Below are 17,364 nucleotides of genomic sequence, written 5' to 3'. Positions count from 1 at the left end.
CTCTACATGTTTAACAATCAGAAATGTATCACAAACTTTTGCAATTGTTTTTAAAGCATTGGTTAACAGCCACTACTGCACTCTGAGCCAATCTGACTATTCCTATGTTCTTAAGTTAATGCAATTTCAGTCACATATTGCTAGTTGAGTGTCTGGCTTACTGACTTCAATGAAATAACACCTCACCTTAATGTTAAGTGCTTGTATTGTGAGACTCAAGTATCAGAATAAGTGTTGAGTCAGACAAACAGGAAAACAACTGGAGTAATTGTTTTGTACACATCCTGTTAACAACTCCATACCATAAACTTAAAGCTCATGAAGATGCATACTTTGTGGAATTTTAGCATGTATATACAAATATGCATGACAAATTCACCTCTGATCATGAGACAGATCCATAGCTCTTATGCCAGCATCACAGCCAGGGTAAATATAGAGCTGCTTGAAGTCACAGGCTTGCCATACTTCCACTACACCATTGTCTCCTCCTGTCACCAGGTTCTGCCCATCACTGCTCAGGAGGATGGCCTTCAGGAGAAAAACAAAATCCCAAGCACACAGTTAGCTTTTATGGAAATGGATCAACATTAAAAAAAATTGAATTGACTTAAAGCATTTCTCATATTTTGCCCACTTTAAATTGGAAGCAAAATGTTCCCTCTCCTCTTTCTGTCTAGCCCAAAAATAAATCAACAAATTTTGTATCACCAAATTTTAAAAACAACTGTGTGGTATAAAACATGATAGATAACAGAAAAGCTCCTTGACTGAATCTGCCAATACTTGAGTTCAGCACATTTCTACATGCCATGATTTGTTCTACGATACTCAGTGCTATCACTACCACCTAAAGCAAAGCAGTGATCTGTATTGCTAATGCTGCTTCAAGTGCTAGTGACAGAGCAGAGCCCTGAAGGCATGAATTCATGTCTTGGCTAATAAATGAAAAATGAGGACTTTTCAGAGCATTTTGTTTCAAAGACATATTTCCCACTGAAACTTAATTCCAAGCAAAAGTTCTGAGAATATCATGGGCTCATAAACTATTTGTTCTTATTTATTCTGGAAAAGCTTAAGTGCATTTTCATATTTGGAGATGGTGATGAAAGGATATGTGTTTTAATGGTTTAATGTGGAGGCAGCAATTTTACGTATATTATTTCCTCTAAACCTTATGGCAAATAAATTCAATTTATTTTAATAAATAAAGGCAAAATACAACAAATGCTTGTTTGCATTTAGATTTACCCTGGTTGAATCATTGATCTCCATCTGAGCTAAGAGTTTGCCATTAATGCTGAAATTGCTGAACCGTCCTCGTTCATAGTAGATGATGCAGTGACCTTCACTGGATACTGAAATTAAGCGAGGGTACAGGCAGTTTTCTGTTCCTTCCAGGGCTCTCAGCAAGTCTCCAGTAATTGTGTGTACTAGGCAAGGACCTTCTGTATATGAAAATATAATATATCATACATTTATTGTTTATACAAATGATATAGTCTGTGCATAAAGGCAATGCATAATACACATTTATATCACATTAGTGCTGCATAGATATAAAAAGCTGCAATCTTTAAGAATTTAAAATGCACAACAGAAAACAATATGCAAGGGGTTGCATGTTAAGAAAATGAATACAACATGCCTAGAAGTGTATTATTTACTTAGACTGGTAGGAGTTTTCCTTGATCTGTCTTCTAAAACACTCTTTCCTCTTCCAAAGTTTTCAGAAGCTTCACTCACTGATTTTCTCCAACAATATGATCTCTCTTTAGGCTGCCCATTCACATCAAACAGACATGGCCCTATCAGCTACTAGTGGAAGCAACTCCCATAGGGCATGTAATCATATGAATGCATATTTCTCCTATAGACAATGGCAGTTCCTGTATATCCTCTCCCCCAATGAATATATGATACGCATAGATTTCAGTCCTGATTTGTTTCAGCAGTGGGAGTCACATGAAAGCCAACAGAGTTACAATTATACTTGGACTATAAGAGATTTTAGGAGATCACACTGTAACTCCATTTTCTCCAGAGAGATTTTAATATGAGATTTTAATGTCTTTTTATTACACTCATAAAAGAAAAAACAGCTATGAAATCTGCAATGTACATGTTAAGATGCAAAATTAAGCTTATTTACTTTTCAAGAACAATGAGAAAAATTTTTTGAAAGTGAGATCCATATTCCTACTAAGAAAAAGTCTCTTCTCTGATAAATGTAATGAGTCACAGGAAATTCTAAATGTTTTCTTTTATGAATCACAGGATAATCCTGGACAGCACAGTAATCTCTTCCTTATACAACTGGTTCATGACCCTGAAAGTAAATTCATATTGGCAGACTCAGCCACCTCATGTTAAGTCTTACTAACTTTTCTGAAATTGACACAGCAGCTGGGTTTGCCCAGGTAGAATGAATCAGCATCTGTGCATTTATCTGTGAACCCTCTGATACAGGCTTTTATCTGTGTTTGCATAGAGTCTGACGCAGAGGGACCTCAAGTTTGGTTGCATCCATGGGATACCACTGCAATGAAATTAATTTATTTTCTCAAATAGTTGAGTTTCAGCTTTGAAAATAGTGAAGTGCCAGGATGTTACAAAAAGTGATACCTTCCCCTTTAGAATAATTACCTTGTTAGATTTTTCAAAAGTGTCATACCTTTATAGCTGAATGGTCATGGGCCCAAAAAGACACATCTGATTTAGGATGCCACTGTAAGGACGTACAGACTGACTACGGTTTTTTGGGTTTGTTGGGTAAAAACATGAAAACATCAACCTGATGCACAAGATTTTCCTCAGAGGAGTCCTAAATGTGCTGTCTTCCTGCTTCAGTAGGTTCTCTAGTGCTGCATGTGTCATCACAGTGCCACAGCCAGCTCCAGAGGAACAGCTGCCCACCAGGAAGCACAGGCTGAGCTCAGACTGGATGGCAGGGCAACTCAGCACTGCCATGAGATGCAATCTAAGAAGCTGGAAAGGGACTGAAAAGAACAGATCTGAAGAAAAATCTTTTAAAAAGGCATCTCTCAGAAAATAGCAATTTAAAAAAATTATTTTCCCTCTGCATTTTTTATATGGACCAGAGTTTCAAAATGAAGAACATGGGCAGACTACTTCAGGAGACAGACTGGGCCTCTATTTCTCTTGATTAATTATAAACATATTCTGTATTTGATTTAAAAATATTTGGTTGTCCATCAGTTTTTACCTCTAAAAGGTGTAAGTTACCAAAGAAGCATATACTTAATGAATCAGAAGATAACTGAGTACAGATTCCATCTATATTATGAAGAGGAAATTTGCAAAAAGATGGTTGGACAGGGTAGACTATTATGGCAACCAGAGTGCATGAAGCTGCCTTAAAGGGTAAGAAATAGCAGTGCTTCAAGAAAAAAAATTTAGCTCCAGCATCACTGTACATTTTTTTCACAAATGTCTTGACTTTGCCTATGACTGTTATGTAGTATGCCATTACAAGAGTTAATGACCCATTAGGATTTCCTGTTAAAAATGGCTTTACTCAAAAGTTTCACACTCAGCTTTAAAATTAAATGTTGAGCTCCAAGGCAGTATAAAAAGCAATAACCCGGGAGTCAGCTGTGAGCAAAAGCCGGCAGAGCAAGCATCACATCCTTCTTACCCTCAGAAACAGCAAACTTAAGAATGAGTACAAAGATATCCATGGGGATGACTAAAACAGGCATCACTATAGATAGAGAAAGCAAGTCACTGGATGTGGATGTAGGACTACAGTGGAAATTAGACAGGAAGACATATAAGGAAAAAGGAAATACAAGGGTGATACAAAGAAAGGAAGTAAGAAGGGAGAAGAGATGATGCAGCACAAAAGGAACTAAGAGAAAGGGGGAGAGAGAGAGGCAAATAGAAAAGGAAAAAAGACGTAGTTTGACAAGTTAAGAAGCTGAAAGAGAGAGGGCAGTGGGGGAAGAAAAGTGGACACGGAATTAAAGAGAAGTAGGAGAAGATGGGCAGAAGGAGTAAAATGGAACAAATCAAGGAGAAACAGAGTAAGGAAGGATTAAGCTAACATTCATTGAGGCTGGTGCTTTATTTACACTGATTACCAGTTATCCAGGATATTGCTGCAGGCTTGGAAAAGTATTTTGAACACTTGTGTTAGCAATTGTTGGGTACTCTGGATTCCATAGATAAATAACAGGGAGAACCTGCAACGGCTCATTATTTAGAAAACATCACAAAAAACCACTGCTGGATAAAATGCTGCACACAGCTCCAAAGCAAACTGATCCTGCTTCCCTAGAGAGTGAGGTCAGTCCTAAAAACTACCATTCAAGGTGGAGAATTTGGAGCTGGCCCTCCCTGATATACGTCTCTATCAACAGGTCTCTTCAAAATCACTAGATGTCATTAGAATTATTGTATACATTTTTATAAAATACTCTTCCAGGTCTGGGTGGAATAGCTGCATAGGCTGATGGTTAGAAGGAATGATGAACTTAATTTGTGCCTAAACACATAAGTGCAGATAGTAAATACCAGTTTTCAGAGAAAACTGCTTCAGAGTCTCCTAGAATTACAACACACCTTAAGGATAATTAAAGTATATGTGGCTTGAGGGAAGTCTGAGAAGTACCACTAAAAAAGACTCTAAAAATGTTAAGACTTAAGCCTTAAAAACATTTCTGACCTTTAGCACCACTGATAACAAGTCCTAGCTCTGCACAGACTGACACGCAGACAACTTCATGGTCATGACCAGTTAGAACAGCTCGAGGAGCTGGATAATCACCTGTAAAAAAAAAAAAAAAGTGAGAAAAGCAAAGCAAGAAAAAGAAAACAATAGGGAATGACAAATCAGACATGGTTTATCAACAAAAGAACTTTGCTATAATTTGCTTGAAATCATTAAGCGTCAGAGAGGTGCGGTGTGATTAAATATCTCATATTTGGGATACCGAGCAAAATATATTAAGACATCAAAAAGTTTCTAAACCCCAGCTACCCAATGCATTAATGAATTAATTAAAAGAACACAATGTGTGGTGCTATTGAAAGCAGCGGTAATGTAAAGATCTGCTATTGAACATATATGTCTCCAGACTTACGACATGAACCTAAAGAATTGAGGATGTGCCTTTAATAGTGATCATAATTTGTTTCATGAAACTGGGGGTAGGAAAAGAAGAGAAGAAGAACAACACTAGAAACATGCTACTTCTGCATAGATAATATTGATTCCAGAGACACGTGGAATGGTCAGAAATTAAAATATGCCTAAAATGGTATAGGTATACATTATTTTATATATTATATATATTATATATATATATATGTACATATATATATATTCAGGACTGAAATATATTTTGGTTTGGTTCCAAACAAGTGGGCATTTATGGAGTGTTTATATGACAAACAACAACATTTTTGTTGTTTCTAATAATAACAGATGCTGGCAATCTAATTGCTTAATATTTGATATTGCTCTGCCAGGCAAAAAAAGTCAACTGGCAACAAAAAATTAGCAACTTGCTTTATAACACAGAGTTCACATCATTATATTTGCATTGTACAAATCAAGTACAGAAAATTGGGAAATTCCAAAGGACTGGAGTTCTGCCAGTGCAGTTCAAATAGTAAAAGAAATGACCTAGGGAACTATAGATAAATTACTGCAATGTTAGTTCTATATAAAATAAAATGGTTAATCCACACTTCTGTCAACAAGAATTGGAAGTAAAAATCTCATTAATACCAGTCACCATGCTGTGCTGGACTAGAAGTCTTGTCTTACCTGGTTTTGATAGGATGAGGGTTACAGTTGGTAAAATATGAGCTACATATAGGGATTTTGGAAATCCAGGTTCGGAAATCAGCTTTCAGTTAGGAGCTGGAAATTGATTCTAATCAAATATTAACCAGTAATATTATCTATGGGATAATATAAATCTTTGCTGGTAAGATAGGCTTGTAATAAAATAATTGATGCAAAGTTTCATGGGCAACTGTACAATGACAAGAGAAAGCCATTATTATATCATTATTATATCATTGCCCAGTTAAATAAAAAAATAGAAAAATGTGTTTTATTTCTTTTCAATGCAGCCAGGTGAAAGTTGATGATTCTGGACAAGCACAAGCTCTGTTCACTGGAGAGGAGATTCTGTTCTGGAAGGAAGCAATATAGAGTAGGATTTATGGAGCCAGAAAGAAAAACTCCCTCAGTGTGAACTTTCAGTGCAATACCTTAGATCAGCAAATAGGAGGCAAGAACTACTTTGCCACTGAAGACCACAAAGATGAAAGGCTTGTAGCCACATTTACAAAAATGAGCTCAAAGGAGGGCCACACAACTGATAGAGTAGGAGAGGAGGCTGCACAGTGTTTGAAGTGTTTTCTCTGTTCACTGCATAGGCAGCAAAGTGGTAACTGGACTCTGCTAACTGGGAGACACAGGCATAAAAGATGCCCAGTAGCCCAGAAATTTATCTTGCAGCTAATGGCACAGAGAGGTCTAATGGGTGAATGGCTGCACACATTTCAACTCTGGAATAAAATGCAGTTTCCTAACTGGAAATACAGTTAAACACTAAACCAGAAGGGAACTACCTGAGTAGCTAAAAAGTATTGCATGAGTTTTTGAAAGATATGCGTTAGGAATGGAGGCTTGGATAGACTTTTGTGGGTGAGTGAATTTAGTCTTCTTTTATTGCAGACACTCACATGATATAAACAGTTAATGAAATGGCTACCTGGGTATGTGACTTGGAAGGATGTTCCAGACTCCTACTCTAAAGAAGAGAAATATTCTGAATTCCAGTTTGCATTTATTCTTGTCTACCTAGCACCTCTTCATTCTTGTGTTAGCATTGTCCTTTAGCTTCAGGTCTTCTTCTCTAGCATTTTCCCCACTTATGTGCTTAAAGAATAAATCACCCTTTTTCATCTTTCCTTTTTAGTCTATTGACCAAACCAAACCCTTATAAACTCCTTTGAAGGGAGGGGCTTGCCATTTTTTAGCCATTGTAGCAATCCATTTCTTTGCCTATCTATCTTTAAACTCATTCTCTAAATTTGGGTATCCAGAGATGTATAGGTCCATAGTTCTTAAACATTCAGCATGAATCTCCAGTTTTTCTTGTCAAACCCTAACATCTTCTGTCATCAAAATTTAGTAACAATTCCATGTATTGTAATATCTTTCTGAACAAGATGAGAACTACCAACCATGGATTTACAGACTTCAGTTTTGGACACAATAGTACAGCGTCTGTCAATCTAACAGGTCTTGTTGTTCCAATGTACAGACACATTAAAAATTTCTTACCTCTAATGCAAACAGCTACCTCAATAAATCCTAGTTTCCCAAACTATAATCTAGACAGCAAGAAAAAAAATCTTTTTGGTCTGGAAACTGAAGATGTGAACTAAAAACTGAGCTCTACCACTAGGGAAGGATGGATGTCAGAAGAAAGACGCACTGTGTATCTCATTAAAGATGGCTATACTTTGATTTTTATCATTTCCCCATCAACACTGCCATTGAGAATCCCATCTTTCAAGGTTTTGTTTTCTCCAAGTGAATAACATAAAAAAGAAAAAAAAAGGCAATTAACTAAGTTCAAAAATTTCCACATTTTTTTTTCTTCTGTATGTCCTGGAAAAAAAGAGGATTATGCTCAATGGCCATCTTGGCTCAAGCTCTGATTACAGAGGTGTCATCAGACTGCATCATCAAACTGGATGGCTGAAATTATTAAATGGCTAAAATTTTTGAAAGGAAAAGAAATAACGCAGTTTTCAAAGGAACATTTTCCTCAGTTTTTCCTAGGAAAGTCTATAATATCAAGGAACTGTAAAACTCCAGAATACACAAAATAAGCATATTTTATTGACTTCTTGATTTATAAAGGAAAATGCTTATAAGGAAGAACTTCCCTGAAACATAGATCTGTGAATCTTATTTTGTCCAGTTTTTCAGTAAATACAAATTAATAATGGAATATCAACATTAAGAGTAACAGTCCAACAGTAATTGAAAATGGGATTTTTCCCCCTTAGGGCTCAAAAAAAAATTATTCACTGACGCTTTCTACAGAAATAGCTGTGGCATGAACCTCAGTCATATTACATTTTATTGCTAAGGAAAGAAGCTGTGAACTCCAGGAATCATTCAAAATCTAGCAAAATATTCTGTCACTGTCATATCACCACTGATAGATGCAGCCAGAGGTCAAAGGCTGCAGCTCTAAGGGAATTTCAGGTGAAAATATCCTACCTAAGAACTGAGATACCATCACTGTAAGCTCCCTGTAATTTCCCCAAAGGAGCACCTTTGAACTGAATTACTAGAGGGCAGAAGGAAAAAAAATGTGCTGAATCTCCAAACAAGTAAGTTTTTCTAGAAAGTCTAAAATAAAACACATCTTTCCTTCTTGCTGAAGAATGTAATGCTTAATATTATTGTAAGGTTCTTCGGGAACAGATGATGCTCTTGCATGACAAGGAAAAAAAGAAGAGGGAAAGGAAGACAAAAGACAGTGTTACTATCTCTCTCATGCTGTCCTTTTCCAGGAATTATGTACAGATTTCCATGGGGACACATCTAGGAGCCTTCTGTATAAACAAACATGAGACCACATGGCAAATTTTAGCTTCCATTTCATCTCTCACTTTGACAAAAGCAAGTCCAAAGCTATACTTGAATTACGTGCTGAAAAGAATTTACTTTGCTATTTGCTTTACTGTTAGGACTTTTCAGGGGATACTCATCAGAAAACAAAATCTTAGAAAATACAATGGCTTCCATGGAAGTAAAACTGTAAGAGCCTTCTCAAATTTTTACTGTCAGAAAAAACCATCTTGGAGTTTGATGAAAAGATAAGGCTACAACCAATAAATACGAATATCTCAAACCAGAAAATAGTTAATAACAGTGTCCACAAGATCAGGGAGTGAGCAATGGATATAAAAGAAGGATTTCTGACAGAAAAATATTAATATATTCAGAATATTCCCAGCTCTAGGAAGCAGAGCTGATTTATTTGCTGAGGAACGTTGTATATAGCTACAAACAATTCACCCAGGTCAGTGGGCTTTTGGGTACCTTGCACCAATCCAGAGTCCAGAAGTTAAAATATAGTGGAGGACAGGAAAGTATGGATTTGTAGCATCTCTTCCTATCCCCTCCACTAAATTACTGTGGGATCTTGGGCAAGTTGGTGAACCATCCTGCACTGTACAATTCCCATGGAGTATGCAGCAAAGCATGGGCACAGACATCTGTTGATAAAATACTAGCGATAACTGCATTATCTCAGGTGGATTATTGGCTCTTTTACCTTTACATAGCAGCCTTAGAAGAGAGATGTCTTTGGCAACCAGAGTAGAGATGGTGCCAGTAAAAATTACAAACTAGTTTTCAAAGAGCTTCTGCTCTGGCAGAACAGTGCTAAGATACTGTAATTCAAAAATTTATACCTAAATTTTACAAACTTACGAGTACCATAATAACTCCTTAAACAGACCAAGTGGAGAGCACGTGTGCCCATGGCTTATGCAGGACCTTCAGACAGCCATCCAGTCCTCTTGGTGCAGAGCACACCAGTGACTATTTTTAAACTGCTGCCATTTCAAGGTTAAGCTAGGGCATATTAAAATATAGAGGGATATAAAACAATAAATGAATGTTCTGAGTTCAGAATAACTACTCTTTCAAGACATAATCCTGCAGAACCCTTGATGTTCACAACTTCAAATTGTTTCAAAATTATGTTATGTAAAAGGAACACAAAGAGATATACTTCATGACAGACACAGAAATAAATGTATATTGACTTGACAAAGATTTTTTGTGGTAATGTTTACCCTCCCTTTCAGATATATACTGAATGCACTCAGTGGGACAGGATGAATTGTTAGCACCTGTGAAGATTATGTTATAATGCTAAACAAACCCATCTTATGGCTTATAGACAATATTTTCCAATGGTCAGCACAGCTGCTGTTAGAAAAAGTGGAGTTAACTCCCACACCTCTTGTGACCATCGTCTTGGAAGCTACAATAGGTAATGAGAAATGTCAAGTCCCAAGATCGAAGAAATTTCAAGCTCTAGGGAAAAAACAGGGATAGCATTGATCCTTTTAAAGAACACCAGTCAGAGGGTGAATGTAATATATTGCATGGAGAGGCTCAAGAGGATAAGCGGCCAAGTCTAACATACTTACCTGACAAAAAATTCAATCAGCCTTTAGCACAAGCTGCCTAGACTTCCTTTCTTTCATGCAGGAGTCTGATTCCAATTAAAGTGTGCAAATTAATTTTTATCACTTCCAAATTAGTTTCTGAATTTGTGTCTGTTTCAGATAAAAGCGTCTGTCCCTCACTTTTCTGCAATTCTATCATCCACTTTGGTATATCTGTTCAAAGACTCTGAGATAATTCTCATTTTCAAAGTCACTTGTTTGAAAGAGACATTCAATAAAGTAATCATAAAATATAAAAATAAAACTGCTATAATGATACATGTTGAACTCCAGGGCATATCATGTACTCTCTTTGCTCCTTTTTGTGATGACTAATACAGTTTCCAAGTGAGAATAAATTTGTATACAAATTAGTATTCAGCTAAAACAAATCCCTATATATCATAAGAGAAGAAAAATCAAAACACAAATTGTCAAACTCCATCACAATAATTTTTCTATTCAGTCTCTGAGAACTGCAAAGATTTACATTTCCCATATCACTTCACACAAATAAAAAAAGCAAACTATGTCCTTTGCATGTGCCATGTCTCACTTAGAGAAAACAGATACCTTTCACTGTTCTCGCAACTGCAGCAGATTTATATAATGTGGTCATCAACTTAATAAGGTGCAGATTCAGATTAGCTATTTCAGATGGGCAGTTTTGGCTTAGAAAGTAGATATCTGACCCTGGCAAGAGGACTTAGCTTCATTCAGTCCAGTGTTTTTCCAAAAGGTGGTACTTAAGTAAGCAAGGATAAAGAAACAAAGGGAAGTTCAAACATACATACAGCCTGCATTCAACTGCCCTTCAGCCTACAGGAAATCATGCCGCATCGCTTACTTTCCAGAAGCATTCCCAGACACCAGCCTCTAGTCTAATCTAAACAGGACCTCCAACATCACCACTGTTGGAGCTTAGCAATGGCATGGCCATGAAAGCGATGTTGAACTAGAGAAAGTACAAATAGGGACAAGATTTGTGCTATATGTTGCTGTTGAAGGTATGCAGCATATCGCTCCTGATTTCTTGATTTATCTCTATATCCAATCATCATGACATGTAAGATCCATAAATAAGAGCCTAGAAAAGAATTTTGCTTTCTACCAAATCTGGAGGTTCACAGGGGCCTCTCCTATGTTAATTTATAGCTGATAGTCAGCACATGCTTGTGAACATGGGAATGAGAGCTTTAATTGCCCCAGTCTCTAGAGGTCAAGAATGTAGTCCCCCACTTCCCAAACAAACACTCTAACCAGAAGAAGATTTCCTACTAGCTATTTCATAAAGCTACTGTGTGGAAAACATTGCATTTAAAATCTGGTAAAACTTCACTCTTCTCACAGTGATTGTGAGAAGTTTCAAGATATTGTGACAAGTGCAAACTAAACCAGAAACTAATTTTTGACACTTGCTGTAGAATAAAAGTGATAACTTAATAAATGTATTGATTAGAAAAAATATTTTTAAATTATAAAATGAAGCTTACCATGCTCTCATAGGCAAGTTTTCAACTACTGAGCTAGAGCAATCTTTTGTATTTTTTCTCAATTCTCCTCTTTAAACAAGAGCTGGTTCTGTATTTCCCACAGACACAGCTGAGGTGACCCTGAGAATACGCCTGTACAGGTATTTCAGCAGAAGGTTCTACAGAAGTCTGACAGGTTAGGTTACTGACACCCGTGTTGTTTAGTAAAGATTATATCTATCTCATGGTCTCTGGAATATGGAATTTTAGCAGAATCTGTAAGAAGTTTGACCTGACAATCTTTTGCCTGAGAGTATTTCACAATAATGATTGTGATTGCTATGTTTTCAAATGAAATGGTATCTACATTTTTCTGTACAGATGTTATACTACACAAACTGTTTAGGACTGAGGGTTTGCTTTTTCTCCTCTTTAAGATTTTCTGAAACAACTAAAGTTCCTTTTGGTAACTGGAGGTATTGAAGCTGAAATTGGTAGTTAACTGTCTTTCAGCTTAAAAGATAATTATAAAGTCAAGCATCTAACCCAGATAATTACTATACCTGACATTTTTCTTGGAGTTCTTCACCTTCTTATATCCTGTGGTATAAAACACCCTATCTGTGTCTCCAGATGACAGCTTTTAAAAAAATCAATACCCCTTTTTTCCCCTCTGAAAATATCATCTACATCTTTCTGGAAATTCATTCTAAAGATGTTAAGTAATTGGATTTGACCCAGATTGATCATACCACTTTCATTTTTCCTACAAGGTAAGTCCTAACCTTCTAACAGCAACTATAGAAGAGTAGACTAGGAAATATTTCTTTACTACTTTGGTGGCTTTAACTAGGTAAAACTTCAAACGTATTTTCATGAGGATTTTTGGGAATGCTTCACTCTTGAAAATTAGTTTACAGGGAATCTTAGTCACATGACATGACAATTCATGTCTGCTCGTGGTAGTGACCAGAAACTGCCAGTCATTACTTCAGCAGAAACACGTAGTAATTGTAGAAGTTGTTAAAGGCCCTTTTTTAAAAGGTCCTTTGTTTTTGTGATCTATCCCCATTAATGTATGTTCATGAAAAGTCAAAGTAGCTGTTAATAATATGTTTCCAACAAATGTAGTTTTGGTTATAGTACAGTACTAGTATATAATTAGAATATCCATGGTAGCTTTAATCCAATGAATAGAGATAGCAATAACAGATATGCCATCATTCTTCTTCAGCATGAGTCTTCAACATGTCTTCAACATAAATATTAAAAAATCGTATCAATATATTTCAAAGCCACCACAGTGGTCTTGGGTATTAGTCTTCTTGAGTTCTGTTACCATGCCTGTAAGATTTCATTAGACTGGACATGACTATCTGCAGCACAGTCTCTTATTAATCTGACTATAAGGCTTTTTCTTCAGCAAAACAGTGCCTTATCCATGTAGAGGTAGGGACAGAAAGCAAATCATACAAGTCTTTTTTGTTTTCATTTATTTCTGTCAGCCAGGTCATTTCCTTCCTTTCATAAAATTAAAGATCTCCAAGGCAGACACTTCCAAAGTTAGGCAGCTAAGATATTAAACCTGAGATACCAAAAAGTACAACTTCTGTGCATTCAGATATGTAAGTGATGACAGAACAATACCAGAACTAGAATAATTTTATCTGGAAAAGAATTGAAGCAGTCTGTATCAGCCAGAAAGGAGATGCTAATTGCAAGGCTGTCCAAGCCCTTTGTAATCAAAGGAGGTAACGTCTTACATTTTTTTTCTTTAATGAGAGTAGAAAGCTCTTTTTATTTTCCTCTTAACATAGAAATTACTAATACTTTATATGAATCACACAGGCATTCAAAGAAGAAAAATGGCATCAACCTAAACAGTCTACTCAGACATGAAAATCCTTGTCAGACTGAATTTATCCACATTGGAGAATTACATACTAAAAAAGTCATGGAATATAGGCAAAGATATTAGAGAAATTTATTATTGGAACACAATTTTATTTTTTCCCCTCTATTTCCTCTGTTATTTGCTTTGTTAAAAGCAAGCAAAATCTGGTGAGAAAGTGAGGCTTTTATCTGTCTCCCCTTTACTCTGCTTACAGACAAATGGAAAAACATCAGAATTCAATAAAAAACTTCCTGCTGAAAAATTAACAAAATATTTACTTTGAAATAAATAAAACAGTTTTCTACCAGGCATTCAGTTGAAGAAATACTTTCACGTAAATATCTGTAACTGACAGTACTGCCTCCAGTCAGTATTTGAATCAGATATCAAAACTGATAGTGACAGATTCTTCCATTTTTATCCAAAGACAAAATCCTTCTGTTGAAAATTATCATTAGAATTCAGAAACTTCTTTAAGTAAAATGGATTTAGTGCTGTACAAAACAGCTCTAGTATATGGATAAAAGTTTCTCTTTAGCTGCAGCCATATCTCTGGCTTGAGTGATGGGATCTTTAAATTAGTACGGCACTCTAAGTACCCTTTTATATAAATTAATATTATTGTGTTCCACTCACTTTTCAAAGCACTGATAGTTAGTCCCATGAAAATGAATGTAAACTCTTCTTGACATTTTATCTTTTTCTATTTTTATTCAGTCATATTTCTTCCCCAAACTATAGAAAGACCTTTCTCAAGAGAGTCTCATTTAATTCCATGGCATGTGAGACATTCCTTTTTTGAAAAGGCAAGCAGCTGATATAGCATGCTGTAGCACAAAAGGAGTAAGTTAAAATGCCAAAAAATATTTCCAGGGAAAGGAAGTCAAAATATAGTGATATATGTCCTGTCACTTAAAGGCCACAACCATCTTGTTCTAGTTTATGATGACATGATGCTATAAGTGATAAAGGCAATTATAAACTTAAGAACTATACTCCCATCTTATTATTTCTTAACATGCACAGATTGTTTAAACATTTTTTGGGTAGTAATCAATGCATTGCTTAGCATGTGGTGCTCTTCTTATACCAAGCAAAGTTACCGATATATTTGGTAATAACTTCTGAATCTGACAGAAGGAATGTTAAAATGAATAGGTGTGACAGAAGACCTCTCAGAAAGATGCTATTTAAAGGATACTCACTGCTGTTTGGATTGTCACCTATAATATGATGTCGGCCACTCCAATACCAAAGCAGCAATGTAGCGTCGCGTGACCCAGACACGATGTAGCAATCACCCCCAATGTAGGACTCCGACCTGGCAAGGCAAGTCACGACATCCCAGTGGCCAAATACAATCTGAGTTAATTTTCCTGGTGGGAATGCAAAGTCATACAAATTCAGTTTTCTAAGGTACTTGCAGCATTTAGAAATCATTAACTATATAATTAATATTCAGTTCAAATGTAACTTTTGTCTCATGTCCCGTAATTAAAGATCACTAAATGCTATAACAAGATTAAAAAATCACAAAGATAAAACTTTTTTTCCACTTTTTTTTCGTTCCCATTGAAGGCTATGCTCTGTGTCAATCCATAGTCTAACCCTTATCTCTGAAAATCAAGTCAGTGATGCAGTCACTGAATATTAAGTGGAGTTACGGCTCCATCAGTATTTAAGCAATGGCATTAGAACACTATTTATGAATTTCATGAGTGATATGAATAAGACAGCACATGAACTTTTCCATAATTGTGCTGCATTATTATATTAAAAATGTGTATTTGTTTTATGTTAATGTCAAACTAAGGTTTACTGTGATTATCACCTCCTCCTTTCTATTATTGCAATTAGTTTTTAGCAATATATTGAGTGATATTAAGCTAAGTAACCAGACAAAGCAACAGAATATTGGTTCCTGTAGCAGGATATTCCACCTAATTCCTTACTACATGAAATAAATAGAGCTAGAAATAAGACATCCATGAAAATATTGTAACAAGAATTTTGGTTGATCCTTTCGATATTATAAATTTTCTGAAATTAACTATGGTTTTCAAAAGTTACCATTAATAAAACTGCATTCCATTTCCTTTTGCATCCTTTGTCTCCCATTCAAAAAAACATCTTAAAGTTATCATGCTGAAACAATAATGAAGGATTTTATAAACTGCCCTTTATCATTCACGGATGGGTAAGCACAAGCATTAGATATGGTACTATTAAGACGATAGTCTTTGTGCACTTTGTGACCCAGGAAGAACCAGAGAGCTGTATTTGAGGTCACCTGTTTCTGTAGAATAAACTCGAAAGCTCTTGTCCCAGAAACCACAGATAAGAATGTAGCGATTATCTGCCGTGACCACAAAGCAATGCGCGTTGATCTGGATGCTCTGATCCACAAGGTCTGTGATCTGCCGTTTGTTCACACCAGAGTTATTGGCTGTAACGAAATGCAAAACACATTTTACATGTAAGCCATTCCAACACCTTCCTGTCATCCATTTACAGGAGAAAATGAATACATTTAACTTTCAATGAACTGTGAATTTGTTGTTGAGTAAGCATTTTGAATATGAACATTTAGAGCTGTCTATATGGGTGTCAGAAATACAAAATTATTGTGAGGTTTCCAGTTTCCCTTTGAATAAGAGAAAAGATTTTACAAGAGATGACAATTTCTTATATGCTGCCTGATGCACTGCATAATACATGGTAATAATTTTAGTGCTCTGCAGAAGTATTCCCCAAACCAATCTGAACCAGGGGAAAAAGGCAAAAGTCCATTTAAAATATGAAATCAATATTAACAAGAGTCAAGAGAGCCAATTCTTGCTGGTTGGTATCTCTTCTACAGCCAATAGCTTGTATTGTGTGGCCTTGACAACCTCATGCCTCCAGATACTTAACCACATTAAAGACATAAGGATTCAACCAACGAATGAGGGGGAGACCTCATTGTGGTCTTCAACATCCTCGCGAGGGGAAGTGGAGGGGCAGGTACTGATCTCTTATAAATGACCAGTGACAGGACTCAAGGAAAAGACATGAAGCTGAGTTAGGGGATGTTTGGGTTGGATATCAGGAAAAGGTTCTTTACCCAGAGGGTGGTTGGGCACTGGAACAGGCTCCCCAGGGAAGTGGTCACAGCACCAAACCTGACAGAGTTCAAGAAGCATTTGGACACTGCTCTCTGGTACATGGTGTTACTCTTGGGGAGGTCCTGCACAGGACCAGGAGTTGGACTTGATGATCCTCATGGATCCCTTCCAACTCAGCATATTTTATGATTCCATGAATCTGTTCAAACCTATTGTGATTTTCCAGTACAGTAAAAGTAAGTCTTATCACCCGCTCCTCAAGCAGGGAGCTAGGCCATGGATGGTAATTTTAAGAGACAGTGACACCTAGAAACTCCCCTAGACAGAGAGAAAAGGAATGGTTCATTCATTCAGCCACCACCCCAGCTGCCAAACGGAGCTGTTAAGAAGGATGTTAAGAAGGACTGGGAGTCCCCAGCTAATGTGCTCTGTACTCCCTGTGAAACAACAGACAAGATATGGCAACACAATAAAGGTGTATTGAATCTCAGTATTAACCTTCTAAAAGTTCGGTATATAATCTAAGTTAATTTTATACGCTCCATCCAGTCTCACTGGAGAGGAAGACATTTTTTCACATGACAAGTCATCTCACACTGTAATAGCTGTCTAAGTGCTAGACAAATCCAGAGGAGAGTTTGTCTTTCTA

At 36.4% G+C, this 17,364-nt stretch overlaps 1 protein-coding gene across 12 annotated transcripts in view; it reads right to left on the bottom strand.

Moving 5' to 3' along the window:
* NBEA (neurobeachin) overlaps window positions 1–17,364 on the bottom strand; it is a 467,485-nt gene that overhangs the window by 1,917 nt on the left and 448,204 nt on the right. For all 12 annotated transcript variants that reach the window (XM_048295084.1, XM_048295082.1, XM_048295087.1 and 9 more), the window contains 5 exons: window positions 15,902–16,057; window positions 14,817–14,987; window positions 4,688–4,789; window positions 1,252–1,448; window positions 380–531 (listed from right to left, as the gene is read on the bottom strand). In XM_048295084.1, coding sequence (XP_048151041.1) covers window positions 380–531; window positions 1,252–1,448; window positions 4,688–4,789; window positions 14,817–14,987; window positions 15,902–16,057 — 778 coding nt within the window. The remainder of the gene's footprint in view (window positions 1–379; window positions 532–1,251; window positions 1,449–4,687; window positions 4,790–14,816; window positions 14,988–15,901; window positions 16,058–17,364) is intronic.

This window comes from Corvus hawaiiensis, chromosome 2 (genome assembly GCF_020740725.1).
Source record: "Corvus hawaiiensis isolate bCorHaw1 chromosome 2, bCorHaw1.pri.cur, whole genome shotgun sequence".
NCBI classification, from domain to species: Eukaryota; Metazoa; Chordata; class Aves; order Passeriformes; family Corvidae; genus Corvus; species Corvus hawaiiensis.
This window is presented reverse-complemented; position numbering and strand designations above follow the sequence as displayed.